The 17,572-nt window shown below is 52.7% G+C and overlaps 3 protein-coding genes across 3 annotated transcripts; all 3 read right to left on the reverse strand.

Moving 5' to 3' along the window:
- Positions 1-1,004: 1,004 nt before the first annotated feature.
- On the reverse strand, positions 1,005-6,979 carry NEUTE1DRAFT_146466 (uncharacterized protein; the record flags this gene model as incomplete). The annotated part of the gene is made up of 4 exons (XM_009852755.1): positions 1,005-1,300; positions 1,521-1,715; positions 2,069-4,847; positions 6,974-6,979. The coding sequence occupies 4 exons, from the start codon at positions 6,977-6,979 to the stop codon at positions 1,005-1,007; spliced, it is 3,276 nt and encodes a 1,091-aa protein (XP_009851057.1).
- Positions 6,980-8,772: 1,793 nt separating this feature from the next.
- On the reverse strand, positions 8,773-9,840 carry NEUTE1DRAFT_43296 (uncharacterized protein; the record flags this gene model as incomplete). Its single annotated transcript, XM_009852047.1, has 1 exon — positions 8,773-9,840. The coding sequence occupies one exon, from the start codon at positions 9,838-9,840 to the stop codon at positions 8,773-8,775; it is 1,068 nt and encodes a 355-aa protein (XP_009850349.1).
- Positions 9,841-14,208: 4,368 nt separating this feature from the next.
- On the reverse strand, positions 14,209-14,631 carry NEUTE1DRAFT_100866 (uncharacterized protein; the record flags this gene model as incomplete). The annotated part of the gene is made up of 1 exon (XM_009852756.1): positions 14,209-14,631. The coding sequence occupies one exon, from the start codon at positions 14,629-14,631 to the stop codon at positions 14,209-14,211; it is 423 nt and encodes a 140-aa protein (XP_009851058.1).
- Between the last annotated feature and the right edge of the window lie 2,941 nt (positions 14,632-17,572).

Raw genomic sequence — 17,572 nt, forward strand, 5'->3', positions numbered from 1 at the left:
TTGCACACCATCAGCTGCCAACCCTGTCGGTTCATCCCGAAAAACCACTAACACTAACACCCGGAGGATCCACCAGGCCCCATCTGAACGACGCAATCCAACCTCAACAAGGCCAACCGCATTTGCATCGACTCGGAAAGACATGATCTACAAACCTGCCCACGCGACACAAGATCGATCTTCAACGCATCTCAAAGACACCTGTTATTTTTTGCATTTCGTTTTCGACAAAAAGTCAGAGTTGACTCGAGTCTCACCGAGCCCTACCGTTGGGGTGGAGGATATCTCTGCTCGCAACCCTAAATCTACCATCAATTGTACACATTCATACTGGTCATACCAGTGCTGAGCAACTCCAACTCTGTTCTTGAGCACCAGTACAGGCAAGTGTTACCATCACAAGTCAAGTGGGCCGCTGGTCTAGTGGTATGATTCTCGCTTAGGGTTCAATCCTGAGCATTCTTGCGAGAGGTCCCGGGTTCAATCCCCGGGTGGCCCCATCTTTTTTTCTTCTTTTTGCGAGTCATTCCCTGGGTGAGGGAGGTAAGCAGAAATAGACGTTGCTGAATACAACAGCCACTCAAGCATCACCAACCAAGTGTTGCATGTCCTTTTGTTTTTTTGTTGAATTCCATCTTTCATTCCTGTGGCTGCTCTCTATACGCAGCGAGTGTCCGGCGAGTATCCCTAGCTTCATGGGTATCTAAGCGTCCCCTTCTCTGCTCTCTCTTGCCCTTAAAGCAGTGATCTCCGCACAAATACGAAACCTATGCCTCCTCGCTGTGCTCCATTCCTTCCATGCTGCAAGAGAAGAAGAGAAGATAAAGAAGGAAAATGGACACCCAAAACTCCGGCCTCTCCTCAGTTCGACACCCCTGAACTCCGAAACTCTTTGCTCGATCGAACGCAACGCAATGCAAACGCAACCAGTCATGCCCATGCCCAAGTGCCCGCTATTCCGTCTTGTGTGATCCCAGCCGATGAAAAATCCAACGCTCCACGCCTTAAGCATAGCCCGCAAAGAAAGCAGCGAGACTCGGAAAGAGAATGACTTTGAGGAAGACACGCAGCGAGCCAGCCTCTCCGATCATCTCTCTGGGGTCATTGTTGTCGCTGTTTTCGACTTTCTCGTTGTCATCAATAACAGAGACATTCCCACCGGTGTTATCGCCCTTGTCGTCGTCTTCGTTGTCATTGTTGACGTTGGGGTTAAGCTCGTCTCCGCTCTCATAGTCGCTCTCTACCCCGCTGGTGCTGTCAAGGTTCGAAGCAACTGTTACGCCCTCGTTTCCTCCATTGCCTAGCGATAGGCGAATTGTGGTCAGTTCAGGTCGGGACCTCGAGGAGGGTGGGTAAGAAGAAAGAGAGAAAAAACGAGCAGGACGAATGTAACAGAGGTTAGCTAGCAAAAAATAGCAAGCCATACCCTTTGGCATCGCTCTCCATATTCCTTTCCACCCCTTGACCCTTCACATCTCACAGCATACTCCACAACACTGCGCACTTAACAGTTCACATACCACCACCGCCGGTGAAACCGGTAGATCCCATAATCATTCTTTCGTCAATGAACGAAAGTAAGAACTTGGAGAGAAGTCGACCGGTGAACAAGTGGAAGAGGCTAGTCTTGTTTTTATTGGCGGGATCGGTGAAAGGGTCGACGTTCTCTTTGGGAGGACCGCTGGGGTCGAAGGTCAGGAAGTCGAGTTCGTGGCCTATTTCGATTGCAGGTGTTGTTAGTTGGTGCTTTGGGAGTATTGACTTTGGCAGAAGAGAAAATCGGTGCTTATAGGTGGAATTGGAAAGTGCGGGGAGATTGGAAGGTTACGGGTGAAGGGTTGAAAGAAAAACCTGAGAGGAATGGAGAAGGATGGTAGGAAGTAGATGTGGGACATGACTTGAATGTTAAGGTTCGGTCAAGGTGTATGAATTTACCAAGGTTGGAGCCGTCCAAGAGGCCAGAGACCATACAAGTCATGGAGGGGAAGATGGGATGGTGGTGAGAGCGGAAGGGGGATTTTTTCCACGGCAGAAATAAGGGGTTCAAGAGGAAAAGGGCAAAACTTACGAACATCCGAAACGTCAAAAAACCGGTCCCGGAACGTCTTCACCATGTAGATCGCCGCCTCTCCATCCGGGAACTCTCTGAGGCTCTCCAACGCCTCATCATCCACGAATGGGTTAAACGCCTTCCCGTCTTTCGCCGTCGACGGATGCGTTTGATAAATCTGGTGGAACTGATACATGAACTGCTTGAACGGCAAGTTGTCAATCGCCTCGAGTGTATCCCAGGCTTGTTTGCGAGTAAAGTCCATCTTCAACTGATCCATACCCTGCTCGATCTCCCCGATATCCTCGATACCCCCTTCTTTCCTGCCCAGAATATTCTCCGCTTCCTGTTGCTGATGCTGATGGTACTGCTGCTGTTGCTGCCGTTGCTGAACCTTGTACAACCAATCCCTCTTCTTGACCTCATTCTCCATAACCACATACGCGTCCGCCTGCGCCTCCTTATACTCCAAAAACACACTAAGCGCCACGAACGCCGCAAAGCAGCCCGCCCACTCCTTGCGGGATCTTGGCTTCAGCGCCTTGCTAAAGTCCTCAAACAGCCTCCTCACCTCACGCTCAATCATGTCGTTTGTCACCGCTTTCAGCTGCCTGTTGAGCACCCTGGCCGTCAGAACCTTCCTGTCCAAGCCCTCGGGCACCCGATACCCCGCAGCCTCAATAGCGTGCACGGATTCCGGGTCCAGGTGCAGGTGGTAAGACATGGTGTAGTTCATGGTCAGAATCTGCAGCGCGCGCTTGACCATGCCGTTGCGAGATTCGTTGGCGTATCGTCGCAAAATAGGAAGCACCCGATTGGGGATTTTGGTAGTATGCTCGCACGATTGTGTGAGGAGGTAAGCCCATTGGTCTTCGTTATATAGTCCCTCGTGGAACTGGCGCAGATGCCGGCGCAGTTCTTCGCGCTGGTCGAGCCAGCCATACGGCAGCGCAATCGGCGTTGCCGGGGACTCTTCGAGGACGAGCCCGTGGCCCGCCCCGAGCGAGTGTTCGCGCACGGTGTACCACCTTGTAGCGTCGGGGGCGTTGGGGGTGGGAGTGAAGAACTTGGCAAACACGGTGAGCATAGCATCCTTGTTGAAGCCACGGCCGAGAGTCAGACGCAATTTGATCGGTTTCTCAGAGTCCTCTTCGTCCTCCCGGAAGCGCACCGAAAAAGAGGCGACGTTTTCCCTTACGTACTCCTCTGCTCCCTTAGCGCCTTCCCGCTTCAGATGTACTTTCAGCCATCCCGGAAAGATGACCTCGGTGAAGTCGCTGAACTGCCAGCAGATCACCTCGGGCACAGTGAGCTTGAGTTTCTCGCACCGCCGGCACGGGCGTGTTTCCTCGCACGACACCTTACGAGCGTGACAGCAGAAGCAGGCGCCTATGCGGCGGACTTGCAAGGCGGAAACGGCGGTGGAGATGGCGAGAGGACCCTTGCGGCCCCTGAGAGTGGTGCGGCTGCTTCCCTCGGCGTCCTTACCGCCGAACAAGGCCGCGCTGCTGCCCTTAGCAGCGTTCTGACTGATGGACTGCGGGGTGATGACGACGAACTTGTTTTCACCGGAGATGTTCACGGTCACGCTGCCGGGGGATGTGGAAGAGAAGGTGACTGTAGACGGGCTGGGTGGTACCTTTTTCTTCTGGACGCGAGCATTGCCACGGGTCTTATGGATGGCAGTGGGCTTGGAGGTCGCGTGCGAAGATGAGGAGGGGCCCGGAACAGGGACGGATGGAGCTGGGTATCGCTGCTGGACTTGAACGGACAGGTAAGGAGCATCCTCTGGGGCAGAGTGATGGCTCAAGATTTGGCTGTTGATACTCTCTGGTGGGCTGGAACTGAGTGCACCTGGGCCGATCTCGATGTTAAAGTCTTCCATGTTGAAGGGGGAGGGGACTTCATCCATGAACCCGGGCTCGAGGCCACCAGGATGAAGAGGATCCCAAGGTGGGACATTAACATCAGACAAGACAATGTGGAGGTCAAAGTCGTCCTGAAAGTTCTGTGGTTGTTGGTTCTGGTGGCTGGCAGGCTGTTCAGATCGTCCCACAGCAGCCATGCCTTGTTCGTATTGCGGATCAGGAAACAGAATAGAGTTGATGTCCACGTTGTCGAAGGTATACCCATCGAAGTGTGAGAAATCATCAGCGGGGAATTGGTAACCACCTTCGGGCGAGCCAGACAAGGCATCTGGAGTCAAGGCAGCTGGCAGGGGGCTTAAACCGCCGCCAAACTGTTCCTCAACATTGGTCCAAGAGCTTAGACTACCCTGGACAGGGCTGGTCTGAAGGCCGCCCAAAGTACCGGTATCGGGGCTGACATTGACAAAAGCCCAAGCGTGTTGGTCAAAATCCGAGTCACTGCCGATGGACTCGGGGGCATATCCATGTTGGGGCCTGTGGGTGTTGGTGTGATCATGCTGATGACCATATCCATAGTTGTGTTCGCATTCAGCTTGCTCATGCTCAGGGTTACCATGATGACCCTGAAAGGGTGAGTAGCTCATGAGGGGCGCAGTAGACATGGTTTCCGAGGGAGCAGCTTCGGCGGGTGGTGTTATGGTTTCGCGGCCTTTGCCCTTGTCAGTAGCCCTCGTGGTGTCGAGGGCTTCGTTCTTTGATTCCTCCACTTTGGCGGTTGGAAAGGGGATCTTCGGGATTTCCTTGAACGGGGAACCTCCTTGCTCTAGGGGCTCGGGGTCTTGGACGCCTTGAGATGCGTTGGCTAGGACCTCGGTTGGTGAAACGTAAAGAGACCGTTGTCTATGGCTTTGTGGACGTGGGGTGGTACGCTGGTGTGATGTTGTGTTGCGGTGATGATCTGGACAGTTGAATTCTTTGACGCTTGTTAAACGGTCTATTCGAAAGTGGTATAGAAAGGTGAAACGGATTCGGGATTCTGTGCGATGTAATCCTCGTTCTTATATCCAGCGAGAGCTTTGGGATGCCGCAGCACGCAAGATCAATGGCTCATGGAATGCTCTTTTAGACAGAGTGTCATTCTCTTGTTTGTCGTATCAAGAGTGTTCAAGACCAAGGAGAGGTGTCGCAGCAGGACGTGTGGAAGGGTAGAGTCGAGTCACGACAGCTACCAAGACCGAGGCATGCCCATTCAGAGAGTCAAGAGGGTCGTGAAGAGAGGGCGATGGAAAGAATGATGGGAACGAGAAGTGAGTTGAAGAACTGGAAACGAGGAAGATGATTCAGATATTGGAAACACCAAAAAAGATCAGTGTTCTTTTCCCGAGTCCTTTTGGTTCTGAAGAGACTCTGACCTGACGTCGTCAAGGACAGGTCAGTCAGAGCCAAGACAAGACGTTTGCCTGCCTGAGATCTACCCCTCCATGACAGATTGAATCCGATGGGATACAATGTTGTACACGGTAGACAGGCCGGGAGTGGCTTCAAACTTCTATCGAGAGAAGTGTCAAGAGTGTCAAAGACCCGTCTTCAGCAAACCAGACGATATAACTAACCTCTTCAGGGTACCGAACAGATGCGCAACTTGCATGCCCATTCCTCCAGCTCATCGTCACCATCATGTTCCTATTGGACAGAGTCGAAGGCTGGTTCACTCAGCCCGCCCTGTCACCAGGGGATGCGCAACCCATGGGTGTGTTCTGCGGGAGGCATGGGGAGGGACATGAGGTGGGCGAGGTGTCATCCAGAGAGGGGACATTGGGGACAGATTGGGGGGGGGGGGGGGAATGTCCCCTCGATGCGAAAGTCAGGAAAGGAAGAAGGATGAAAGCCAACCCCTCTTGGCGGCGCTATACCCGATTGGATACCGATTCCAACAGCCACTATTTGAACCGCGCCTCCTCCCACTAGCCAGTGGCCTCTCTTTCCTCTGGTTTCCCGACCTGATTTTACTGTACCATTTCCATTTTTCATGTACTGATCTTACCGTACTACCCACCGAGGCTTTCCACTAGCTTTGTCGCTTTCGTTTCACTTTCCTCCTGGATCCTTGCTTGCAATGCAACACGTCCATGGATGGACGGACGGACAGATTTCGTAGAGGCGAGGTTACCAAAGATGGAATCCAGGGCGAACGTCATTCGACTCAGCAAACAATCCGTCCTACCTTCATCTGAGCCCAACACTTTCGAGGCATCGAGTCAGGCCTGTCAACGAATAATGAATGAATGGCAGTACATCTAGGCAGAGCGGACGGTTCAACGGAACGGAGTGTCTGGAATTCTTCCCAGCATTTATACTATGACATGTGGTTGCTACTCCGATGAACTACGAAAGGACAACCCGCCAAGGCCAGCAATGCCTCAATCAACTATCACTTACACACGACCACATCCCCTGGTGCTGATGATGACGACCGTGGTGATGATGACCAACACCTACAAGGACTAGCAAACGCATCAAGCTAAGATCAATTGGGAACATTAAGAATCCGTTCAACATCTCTCATTTTCTCTAAGTTCTTGAACTTCTCGGTCACCAACTTGTCCCCACAGTACCACCATCCCAAGCGTGCCCATCTAGTATACCCAGCGTTAGACATCATGGCTTCATGGGAAAGAAAGGGCAAGGACAAGGACCAGGTGGACATGCTGTGTTTCCCCACGGCACACAATACACTACATACCAACACACGACTTACACCACAGACTTAAACCACACGTTCTTATATCCGCTCGCCTCGGCCTCGGCTTGAAACTTTTATGGTATAGGTATCATGTAAGATCCGACTGGAATCTTGATCGTGGTGTCATCAACTACGAGTTTGACTTTAATGAATAACTACTCAGCATCACGGAAAAATGGGGCAAAATCTGGGAACCAACGAAGGATAGTCAGAATCTGAGCCTCATCGTTGTGCTAAACGAGCGTATCATTTGGTACCGCAAAGGCTTAAAGAATTCCACTTTCAAGGGAATGTCGTCAATCACATACATACAATCATAATGGTTAATGGTCAATTTACCTAGTTGCGTTTGACGGCTGCCGAGGAGCTTTCATGGCGATAGAGTAGTCGCATACCTTTGATCTTTTGCCTTCCTCACTACCTGCATTTCGGGACTGTACTCGTGAGTCTTTTGCCATGTGTCCTCATAATGGTGTTAACCCGACTACCAAGCACCAATCATGGGCATACCCTACAAACAGGAGACTCAACCAAAGGCCCCCCTGTATGTCGTAAGTATCTCTTCGAAAAGACCTCGGTAAACAAAGCCGAAACAAAGCCGCTCATCAACGCAGACTTGAGTTCCTCCCCTTTAGATAAGCCCAGAAGAGGTGAGAAGATGGAAAAAGGGCAGTGAGAATGACATGACAGGTAAGGCAACACAACACAGCCCGGAATCACGACATCAAGCAGTGACAGTGGCAAAAGGAGTGTGGCAACCAGTAATCTGTAGAGGTAGTCAGGTTCGGTAAGAAAGGCAGTCAAGGGAGGAGGGTAAGTAGGCAGCTAAGGGAGGTAGTGGGATATAATCCGTGCTACACAACGAGAGAGGTCGGGCCGGTTGTTGTTATTTGGTAGGAGTATGTAGCGTAGAGCGGGCAAGTCTGAAGCAAGCTCACATGGTTGGTGAGGCGACTGTGGGTGTAAAAGAAAGATTGCAGAAGACGAGCGAGCAGCGATCTCAAGGTATCAAACTGTAAGGCCAAGTCATTTAAAAGCCAATAACTAACAGTATCAAAAGACCACCCTCCCAAGACACTTGGGTACGTTAACACCCACCCCACCCAACACCTCACTTAATTGCACAGCGTACATCAAGAGAACCTCTAGCAACCACGAGAGGGGAATCCCAAAGATACAGGAAGGCAAAGATGACGTCAGTACCACCCCGTATACCCCGAGCACCGTCTCTTTCCGAGTCCAAGTTGTCCAATGAAGGTGTTCTATATCCATATCCGAGCTGAGATGAGATGAGTGAGGTATATCGACAGTTCTTTTATCCGTTTCCTTCCTTGCTTATATCCAACCAGCACACGCTTTTCCCGTCTCCAATCCCAAATTCATTTACCTATCCAAGGTGTTTTCCTCTTTTTGCTGTTTTCCCTCCAGTTTTTTCCCTTTCCCTAGGTAACTTTGACCATCCTGGACAGACCAGTAAAGGCATACTTGTCCTTGGTGCTGTCCCAACCCTTTTCATACCAGAATTCTAACAAAGCTCGCCGACAAGCCTTTCCTTGACTTGTCCTTGGCGTAGATATAACCTCCTGTAGATTTGTCGAGACAATGTTATGTCCGTCTGGGGTTCTTTCTTCTAGAAAACCAAAAGCAGAATGTCAAGCAAAAATGAGAGAAAAAAAGAAAAAAAAGATAAAGAAGAAAAGAAAAAAAAAAAAAAAAAAAAAAAAAGAAAAAGGGAAAGAAGAAAAAGCAACAGATATAATAAGAGTGCCTCCGACCGAGTGGATGCTACATGACCAAACCTTCTATATATATATAGCCTCGCGGCTGTTCCTTCTCCCGTGTATCTTCCTGACCAATGATGCAACCATAATGATAAAAGCAAACTTGAGATCCAGATCCAAAGGGGAGTCCTGTAGGGGGATATAACCAAACCAGACCAAACGCGCATAAAAAGCAGAACCAAGGATTCAAAATCAAGCTGGTGAAGTCGCAGAGAGGTACTGTAAGTGAAGGTGTAGGTGTAAAGGATCACCCACTCCCACTCAAGAGTAAGGGCATCCATCATCTTCAACCTTCACAACCTCCCGCTTCACCCCACCCACCCCAAGCCCTCAGCGGAACCTCGCCGCCGCAGCCGCCGCCCGTTCCTGGATCTGCTGCTCCGTCCTCACATACAGCTTATCCAAAAAGTCCATAGCCGGCGCATCCTTGAGGATCTTGGCGACCTGAATCCCCGCACTGATCAGCTGCAAGATATTCCGATCGTCCTTCAACGGACGACTCTGATGCTTGGCCGCGTGCCTCATCTCCAGACTGTTCTCCAAAATCGTCACAAACTGCTTGATTTGCCCGTTATACAGCACCCGCGCGGGGATTCTTCGCTTGGTGGCCAGTCTCTTCAAAAGGTACACCCACTCGGTCCATTCGCGGTCCTGCGGTCTCTCGACGGGCCGCATGTCTTGGGTCAAAGGGATGGGGAACTGGTACTTGGCTACAAAGTCGTAGGCGCACTGGGAGAGCCGGTCGTTGACTTGCGTCAGGACGGAGTCCTGTTCTTGCACGAGGAGGTTGGTCGGCAGGTGGGGGAGCTCGCGCTCTTGCATGGCGATGTATTCCGGCGGAGGACGCTGAAGGAATTGGTGCGGCCCGTCAAACTCGTCCCGGTTGGAGGGGCGACGCTGAGAGCGGCTACCTCGGTTGTTGTTACCGTTACCACCGTTGTGGTTGTTGTGATGATGATTGTGGCTGTGGTGGTTCTGATGGTGGTTCTTGTTGCCGCCCGGCTTGCTGGAGGGTGCTGTTGACAGCGAGGGGTTGTCGAGCGAGTAGTCGGAGAGGCTGGGCGAAGCCAGGATGTCGTCGACCGAGTCCGCCGATGACGACGAGGCGAACCGCGACGACGACGCCGGGAGGTGGTGATCACCCCATCCCCCCTGTGTGTGGTTGAGGTTGAGGTTGAGGTTGGGCCCGGTGCTCCGGTACTGCCCGTTAAGGTGCCCGTGGGCGGCGCCGTGGCCTGGCGCGCTAGTGTATGGGTCAACGGGGGCTGGTCGGGGGTTGTAAAGCTGAGGGGTGGGCGCGGCGGCGGCGTGGTAGACGTGGTCGGGTCCGGCTCGTCCAAGGTTGTACTGGCTCTTTAGGTTGCTTCCAAGACCGAGGCCGTTGCCTAGCGCCGCCATCGACACGGCGGTCGTTGGCAGGTTAAATGTCGAGACATTTCCGCTTGTCGAGAAGGCCACGCTTTTCACTTCAGTGTTATTTCCGGCATTCCTCTGAAGACGGGGATATTCTCGCTGAATGGAGGCAGATGGTGGTTCGATTTCTTACCTATGCGGCCGATAGGGACCCCTGCTGGTGACGTCGAACGAGGTGGTGTTGGTGTGCTGCTGGTACGATGTTGTATCGTCGTTGTATAGCGGGCTTTTGGTGCATTCGGTTAGTTAGCTCTAGATGCGCCCCGAGTTACCCCAAAAGGAGGGATGATGTGACGGTTGGTCATGTTTTGGGGATTTAGGCTGTATTTTCCCACCTGCGCGTAGAGAGCCAAGGGTCACTTGGCACAACGGCCGACGTGCGGTAATAAGCAAAGTCCGGCTGTGCCATCTTTAGTCTTTTCCTATAGCTGATTTGTCGGAATGGGATTTCCGAAAGATCGATGCAATTCTTGTTGAAAGGGCGCCCGTCCAAAATGGTGGTATTTTATCAAGTCCTCTTTTTTTTTCTTGCAAAACTTGGCGAGCGCAAAAAAATCGCAACACGGAAAATTCAAAATATTATGGCCCGCAGGAGTGTTCAAATTGGCAGAGGAGGAGAGAGAAAAAAAAATATTCGTCCAGCAAAACGGCAAAAACCGAAAAAAGCCTGCGGCCAGGATTTCCTGGGATACCGGCCACCGAAATCTTTCCAACTCCAGAAGGATCCACGAAACGGAGCTGGCGATAACCTCAACGGGTTATCAGATCTTTTCGGCGGATTCGCAATGATCCAGGGGTCCGGTAGGGCTCTCGCTGGCGACTCAACTAAACACGCGGGCGGGTTTGACAGCTTGGCGGCGTGCGCACAAGTGGATTCCTAGGTATTTTTTTCTGATCGCGAACCGGACCCGAGATCAACAGCGGCGTGTCCTGGCACTCTTCCTTCGGACGAAGACGACAAAGATAAAGAAGACCCTAGAGACTCCAGAGGGCTGGGCCCACGATGGTGACATAATCCACCTCCAAGTTGGGAGCGTGTGGCAAGGTTGATGCTGTCACGACAGCGAGCAGCACGGATACGGCGCGACACGATATCCTGGCCGGTGCGCCCCGGCAGTTGGGAGGCCGAGAGTACGACACACACACGTGCAATCACACGCCCCGTTTCCCGGTCAGCAAAAAGACACAAGCGAGCGATGTCAACTTTGGATCGCCAGCAAGCGCGCGTGGGGGATGTTTCTCCTGACTCGTGCAAAGGTCCAAAGCAATCGGGTGTGAACGAGAACGGAAGATGATGAGCAACAAGACGTAGCGATGATGGCAGGTCGCCAACAAGTCGACAAAGTCAAACCGCAGGACGAGCGAGTGCAGCTTTTTTTTTTTGCAATTCTTTGCTTGGTCGTGGTTCTTGGCTGCCGGGACACCCTGGACATCTGATTTTGCGCCGCAATCCTCGGTTCTCCAGAGCCAGAGGGTGGCCTGCGCTTGCAGGGCAGAAGCATCTGTACGGCGGAGGAGTGCTCCTGCTGGTGGTGATGCGTCGTCCGGAGTGAATCCCGATGGTGTCAGCCACTCCATTGACATGTCAACCGCGGGAAGCTGGCCTGGTTGCCCGGATGAGTGTCGTCGTGTCAAAACACCCAAACATCGCGAGGATGAGGCTCACCAAAACGGCATTGACGGTGTGTAGGTTCCACGGGATAACCTGTGGCCGGCCCAAAGTAGGGCACCAGCGTTGGGCAATGGCAGAGACTAGTTGCCAAAGACGGCGTGTTTCGTGGGGATGCAAGATGTGTTGTCGACGACCCCCAAAGGCCATCCAAGGTGATTGGTGCAAGGAGCTCCCCTGAGCAAGTCGGAGCTGGTTGTGATTCGGAGAACGTGAAAGCTCTGGAAGGGTTGGGCACAAATGGAACACAGTTCGCTGGCAAGCCCAATTTATGTCTTGATGCCACATGCCATACCGCATGTTTACCGACTTTTGCTCCCCCCCCCCCAATCCCGCATTTCGTGGCGTGGCCATCGCTCCGTTCTGTGACCCTGCACCTCTACGGCCTCTGCCGGTGAGGGCATGGGGTTCCGGATTCTTTAATGCTGTGTGTCCTGCCCCTTTGTCCTGCAACCCTCCCGTCCCTCTTTGGGTCTCCCCGTCCAAACTGCCCGTTCCTTTTCCTTTAAAAAGGTCAAACCCAAAGCTGAAATCCGCATCAGGACTTTGAAGTCCGGAGATCTGGTGTACGGATATCGGCCTTGGGAAAGACCGCATACGCGCCATATTGCCCCTCAAGAAAACCATACCGATGCCCAAAAAATGTGAGGCTGGAATGGGAACTCATTCATGAGATGAGATGTGTGCGTCGGCGAGACCCCTTCTCTCATCACATGTCTCTCCCGTTGCAATGGTCTCGCTTGCCGGCCGCCGGTTGTGTGGAAACTCTTTGGAGCACTGGAAGGGCGGCCCCACCTTGCCGCCCAGTCCCGAATACCCGCCCCGTTACGTTGGATGCCCGTTTCTTTTGCGACCGTCCCGTCGCGGATTTGGATGCCGGCCACGTTCTTGCCCTTTTCGTTCCCCCTTCCTGTCTCGGTCCGGATGAACCGCCCGTTTTCCCGAAACCTCAGCCCGGAGTGAGGATTACCAACACAGCACACCTTACCCAGACAACCCGCCCCGGACCCGGCCCCGGACAGGCCTTCCGCCGGTTACCTCGGTGTCATCTCCGGAGGCAGTTATTATATCGTTAAATTTCGTCAGGTGAGTGACCATCGAGAAGATGCATCGGCCCATACGCATTCATGGAGGACGGTAAAAAAGAACAATTGACGTGCTGTGCTGGGCCACCACCAGCTTACGTCTCTCGACAAGACATAGCAGCCCTTGGAGTACCTTGACGGTTCATGTTCCCCGGGATGGATGGTGTTGAAGTTGATGTTGTTCCAAGTTGGAACTTACAGACGGGCCTTAACCTCTGGCCGATGGCCGAGGTAACCCCGGGGTGAAATTATGCCCCAGTCGAAATCTGCGGTAGTACCGATCTGGAGCTTTGCACCACCCCCTGAAAACTCATCTGATACCGATGTTCTTCTGAGACTCACACACATCTGGAGGCAGTAGACCCTGACCACACTATCGTCCGACCGATGTCCACTCGACAGCGTGCCAACCGCAGGTTTCGTGTACCTTACCCACCAAATCAGTTGGCTTGGCATTTCTGGATCCTTATAAGATCAAGTTCTAGATAAGGCCTGGCGGGATGCTTTGAATGTCCAGAAGCTGTCCAAACGAGGGGTTCTGGGTGTTACAGCATATCACGTTGCTTTGTGTGACTTCTGGACCAATCTCCGAGATCGACGACATGCTGTGGCACTTGGTCAAGCCACCATCGTGAGCGATGGCCGGACACAAGCCACTCATCCAGTGGTAGGGACCAGGGAATGGCTGTATTTTCTTTGACGGAGTGTGGCAGGGCATGAAGTCTACGCAGGATGAAATCCGACAGCGGGCAGGTCTTGCTAGAGGCTTGCGCTGGGGCTTTCTGATCTGTTGTGCCTCATGGCCATGAAATTTCAGTGGCATGCGAAAGTGGCTCATCACTGCTTTTGCATGGCGGTGATTGTGTGTATGGGACTTGCATGCGATTTCTTCCGATGGCAGACACGGCCGTCAATGATCAAGCCACTAATGAAGCAGGATGCCATGGCCTCAGCCTCTTGTGGTGGAAGACCAACAAACATGTCTCACCCGTTCGATATACCTTGAGGAGACATCCCATCATGGGTATGGAATGATGTTGATGGGGTGCAATTGTAACGAAGGAAGCTCGGCGAGGAAGTTTGCGACGGTCGCAAAAGTACCTACCTATCTTGGCAGTGCACTAACAACCCAGCAGTTGTAGCGACCTTGTTGACCGAACACTCGATTTCGCCACCTCCGTCATTCTTTGTCGTCCAGCACCCAGTTCGCGATTCCAACATCCTCCATCGAATGCCTCTGCGAATTTCACTACATCTGGACGCATCCTCACGTCTCGACAAATCACCTACGATTGTATCCAAGTTTTGGATGCCGGTGTTCACTCGGATACGCTCATCGGTATGCCCACCTTTTCAACCACCTTCCACTGCACTGTCGATACGTTACGCTCTTCAAAATTGATGCGTGTTACAAACCCGCGGTTGGATTTCCAGGATCGGATTGAGATGTGTTGGGTTCAAGTGGCGAGGAGAACGCAAGGGGAGCGTAACTGCACTGGACAAGAGACACTGAAAAGAGTTATGTTGGCATACGAGTGAAGGGGGAATCGATCACCAACTTTTGCTACGATGGTTGCATTGCACAGGGTCGTCCAAAACCTACCGACTTAACGCGTCCTCTTTGACAATGTCGCCCGCGACATGGCTACACACGGCGCGAAGGATAGCTTGGAGGAATGCACCGGTCTTATCGACGACGATCCAGCTCAGATGGATTTCTATCACGAAAAGAGCCACGATAAGGTAATACCGAAGTTGTTCCACCGGCATCTGGACGATTCGAAGTTCTGGCCAGAACGACGACTGATCTTCCCGTCCACGGCTTACCACCATTGGCAAAAAGGGAACCGTTATCGGCATGCCATACTTGAGCAGTGGTTCAACACATGGTCGGCGCACATGGACGACGTGAAGAGGCGGAATAATGAACGACTGTAATGCGACGGCGGTATCGTTCGACATTTCAACAAAGTTGGTGAGCGCAGTCAATGCGGCAGGCATGGAGGATATGGAAGAGGCCATCATGCGATTGGGGCGCTGGAACAGGAGATGGTCACGGCGGTTCGAGTCGAGACGGGCGGGACATGGCTCGAATATTCTTCTGGGGAAACGGCGAGATTTGATGGACGCCGACGACGATGACTGGACCTCCCTTTGACCCTCTTTGGACTCTCCTGCATGACGACCCCACGATATCGGACGCATTGGTGCCTTTGCGCATGGAAATCATGATGTTGGCGACATATCAGCTTTATGAGCCGTTCAGTGCATACACAACGACGACGAAGAGCAAATCGGCGCTCTCTTGGTCAATGGCACCATGGTATTCGCGACCATTATATTGCCTCATTTGTCGCATCGCCATTGCGGTCAGGTAAGTGAAGCCCAACCAGCTTATCTCGTGAGACAAACAGTGGCAGACATTGGTAAACATTGAGCGCAGATAAGATCAAGATATGCCACTCAGATGTTGCGGTTTGAGGCTGTCGGGAAATTCCATGCCGAGGAGGGTGCCAGTGACGGCCGTCGTGGAGACTGTGGGGGGGATTAGCATCATGTTGATGCGGCTTTGAAAAAATCCTCAAGAAAACTAAGGCGGTTGCATTACACGCTGGCAGTGCAGGAAGCGGCTCAATGCATGTCAGAGCGATAAGTCGTCGAATTGATATCGGACGACGTCGTCGCCGCGAGCAGTTCCGTCCATTTAGACGGCCGGACGACCAGACATCGACACAACCATCAACAGACAGACGGCCTCTTTGCAGCAGCAGACACGGCAGGCCGATAGTCAGCAATAACCATCAGACGATTGTGTGCCGCTGTCATTTCTGTTTGTCAATCCGGCCCTCGAGACTGGTTCATGACGGAAGGGCATCTCTTTCTTCAGTGGTGCATGGCCGTCCATTCAGGTTGCCAAGATGGCTTGTGGAAGGAGTGCTGGAACAATATTGGCTAGAAGAGAAGCCTCTCATTCGGTTTCTTCGATATGCGGGTTGGCTATTGGGTGAGCACGCACTTGGTGAAACCAGTTGCGAAGAGGCTGCTCTTCTCCTCAGTTCCAAGCTTCTTGATGAGTTGTCAACGAGGCAGTCTTCCATTTTCTGCAGGCATCCCGAGCAGACCACCATCCAAGGCGGGGGTTAGATCTGGCTTTGAGCGTTGTCAGTGCAGCGCGATTACCATTGCAGCGGCGCATGCGTTGGATGCCGAAACTTTTGAAACATTTCCGCAATGTGCTCCATCATAGCATGCAGATTTTGATCAGATTCCGGATCGCGTTTCGCAGATTGATGGGAGAAGAGACAGCTTTCGAAGTTTCGAATCTATCAGATTTTTTTTGTCGTTGGTCTGCTGAGTACCATGAGATTACTCGGCTCACGGTTGAAGATCGCAATTGTCCGGGATACTGATATTGGCAGGCCCGGCGTGTCTTTTGATCGGTATAGCCGGCCTCTCTGGATATTTGTTGTTCGTATTCCTGTTGCATCATCATCTCCCGGCAAACCACCCCCCCATAATCTCATCAGCCTCAATTTCTTTTTTGTCTCATCACCCGGTTATCTTGTCACAGCCAAGGACGTGTGTGATATCGAACTGGATGGCGGGCGGTGGTGGTGTTGTGGGAGGCATAATTCGCAATTCGCGCAAAACACGCCCTGACACCCCGGAGTTAGACCCCTCCTTCCAGTGAAAACAAGTGGGCTGGGGGGTGTCTCTGGGACCGGGGGGGCTATCTGCACTGATGTGTTGGCAAGTTGGCAAGCCATGTGCTGCAGCCAATTCCAGCGATAGCAGCCAATGCCGTCGCAAAGACGGCCCTGGTTGCAGGCTAACCATCGTCACCGGGCATGATAGGCCGGGGAGGCATGCTTGGCCCCGCTGGCAGACCCTCCATGTTTCTCTTCCATCGCTTGTCGCATCGCCGGAAAACAGGATAACAGGCCAGTCAGACGCCGGACCATGACCATCACGCCGGGTCTCGTCAGCCGCGGCCTATTGCACGTGCAGCCGAATGTGGTGCCAGCTCAGCTTTTTTCCGCACTTTTGATTGTGACAGGTCTGCCGGGTGCAGAAGTGCAATTATTGCGGAGGAGGTGCGAGGTTGGGAAAAGAGGGGGAAGTGGGAAGGTGAAGTGAGAAACTGAAGTGAAGGACGAGGCTGTGGGAAAGTGCAGTCAGTGGTGACGGGAGAGTTTGGTTTGGAGTTGGGATTGGCGCAGTTCAATTTTGCAATTTCTCGTGTTAGTGGTCTCGGTATCAGTGTTCTGGATCGATGCATTTCACAGGCATGGAAATGGACGGACGCAACAACGGGAGCAACAGCGGCAGCAACAGCAACAGCAACAGCAACAGCCCAGCAGGCAGTAGAGGCAGAGCGGGAAAAGTGGGGTATGCAATGTTCTGCACCTCACTGGTGTGGTCTTGGTGCAATGCCATCCATGGATGCTCCCCTGCAATGCAGCCTCATGTCGAATGAGTTGGACGACCACTCTGCTCGCAACCAGGGGGGGTGTGTGAGAGGGTGCAAAGGGACCGGGGTTGAGAGGACCAAGGGATCATTGCGATGAGGAAGGAGGCTGCACGGAATGAGCTTCGCTTTCCCACTGGTGGTCGCAGGAAAAGAAAGAGAAAAACCAGGAGCAACGAGGGGAAGGAGCGGCCGTTCTGCTCGACATTAAAACCAGACTTTTTCCCCCTCGCCTGCCCATCAGCTGCTCTTTCCTCGACCAAATTTCCTCACCGCACTTTCTTGGAAGCCCAACCCGTCTTGGATTTGTGCCCAACGACCCTCTCAGCCAACCACCAAGCGCCCGCTGCTCGACGCCCTCACTGGACTCAGCCCTGGACCACACGCACACACACAACCAAGGACGGAACCACTCACACCAAACCCGGATCCACGGCAATCCTTCTCGACGCTTCTTCGGATCCCGCCTTCCTCACTCAGCTTCTTATACAAGCT

This window comes from Neurospora tetrasperma, assembly GCF_000213175.1.
Source record: "Neurospora tetrasperma FGSC 2508 unplaced genomic scaffold NEUTE1scaffold_3, whole genome shotgun sequence".
NCBI classification, from domain to species: domain Eukaryota; kingdom Fungi; phylum Ascomycota; class Sordariomycetes; order Sordariales; family Sordariaceae; genus Neurospora; species Neurospora tetrasperma.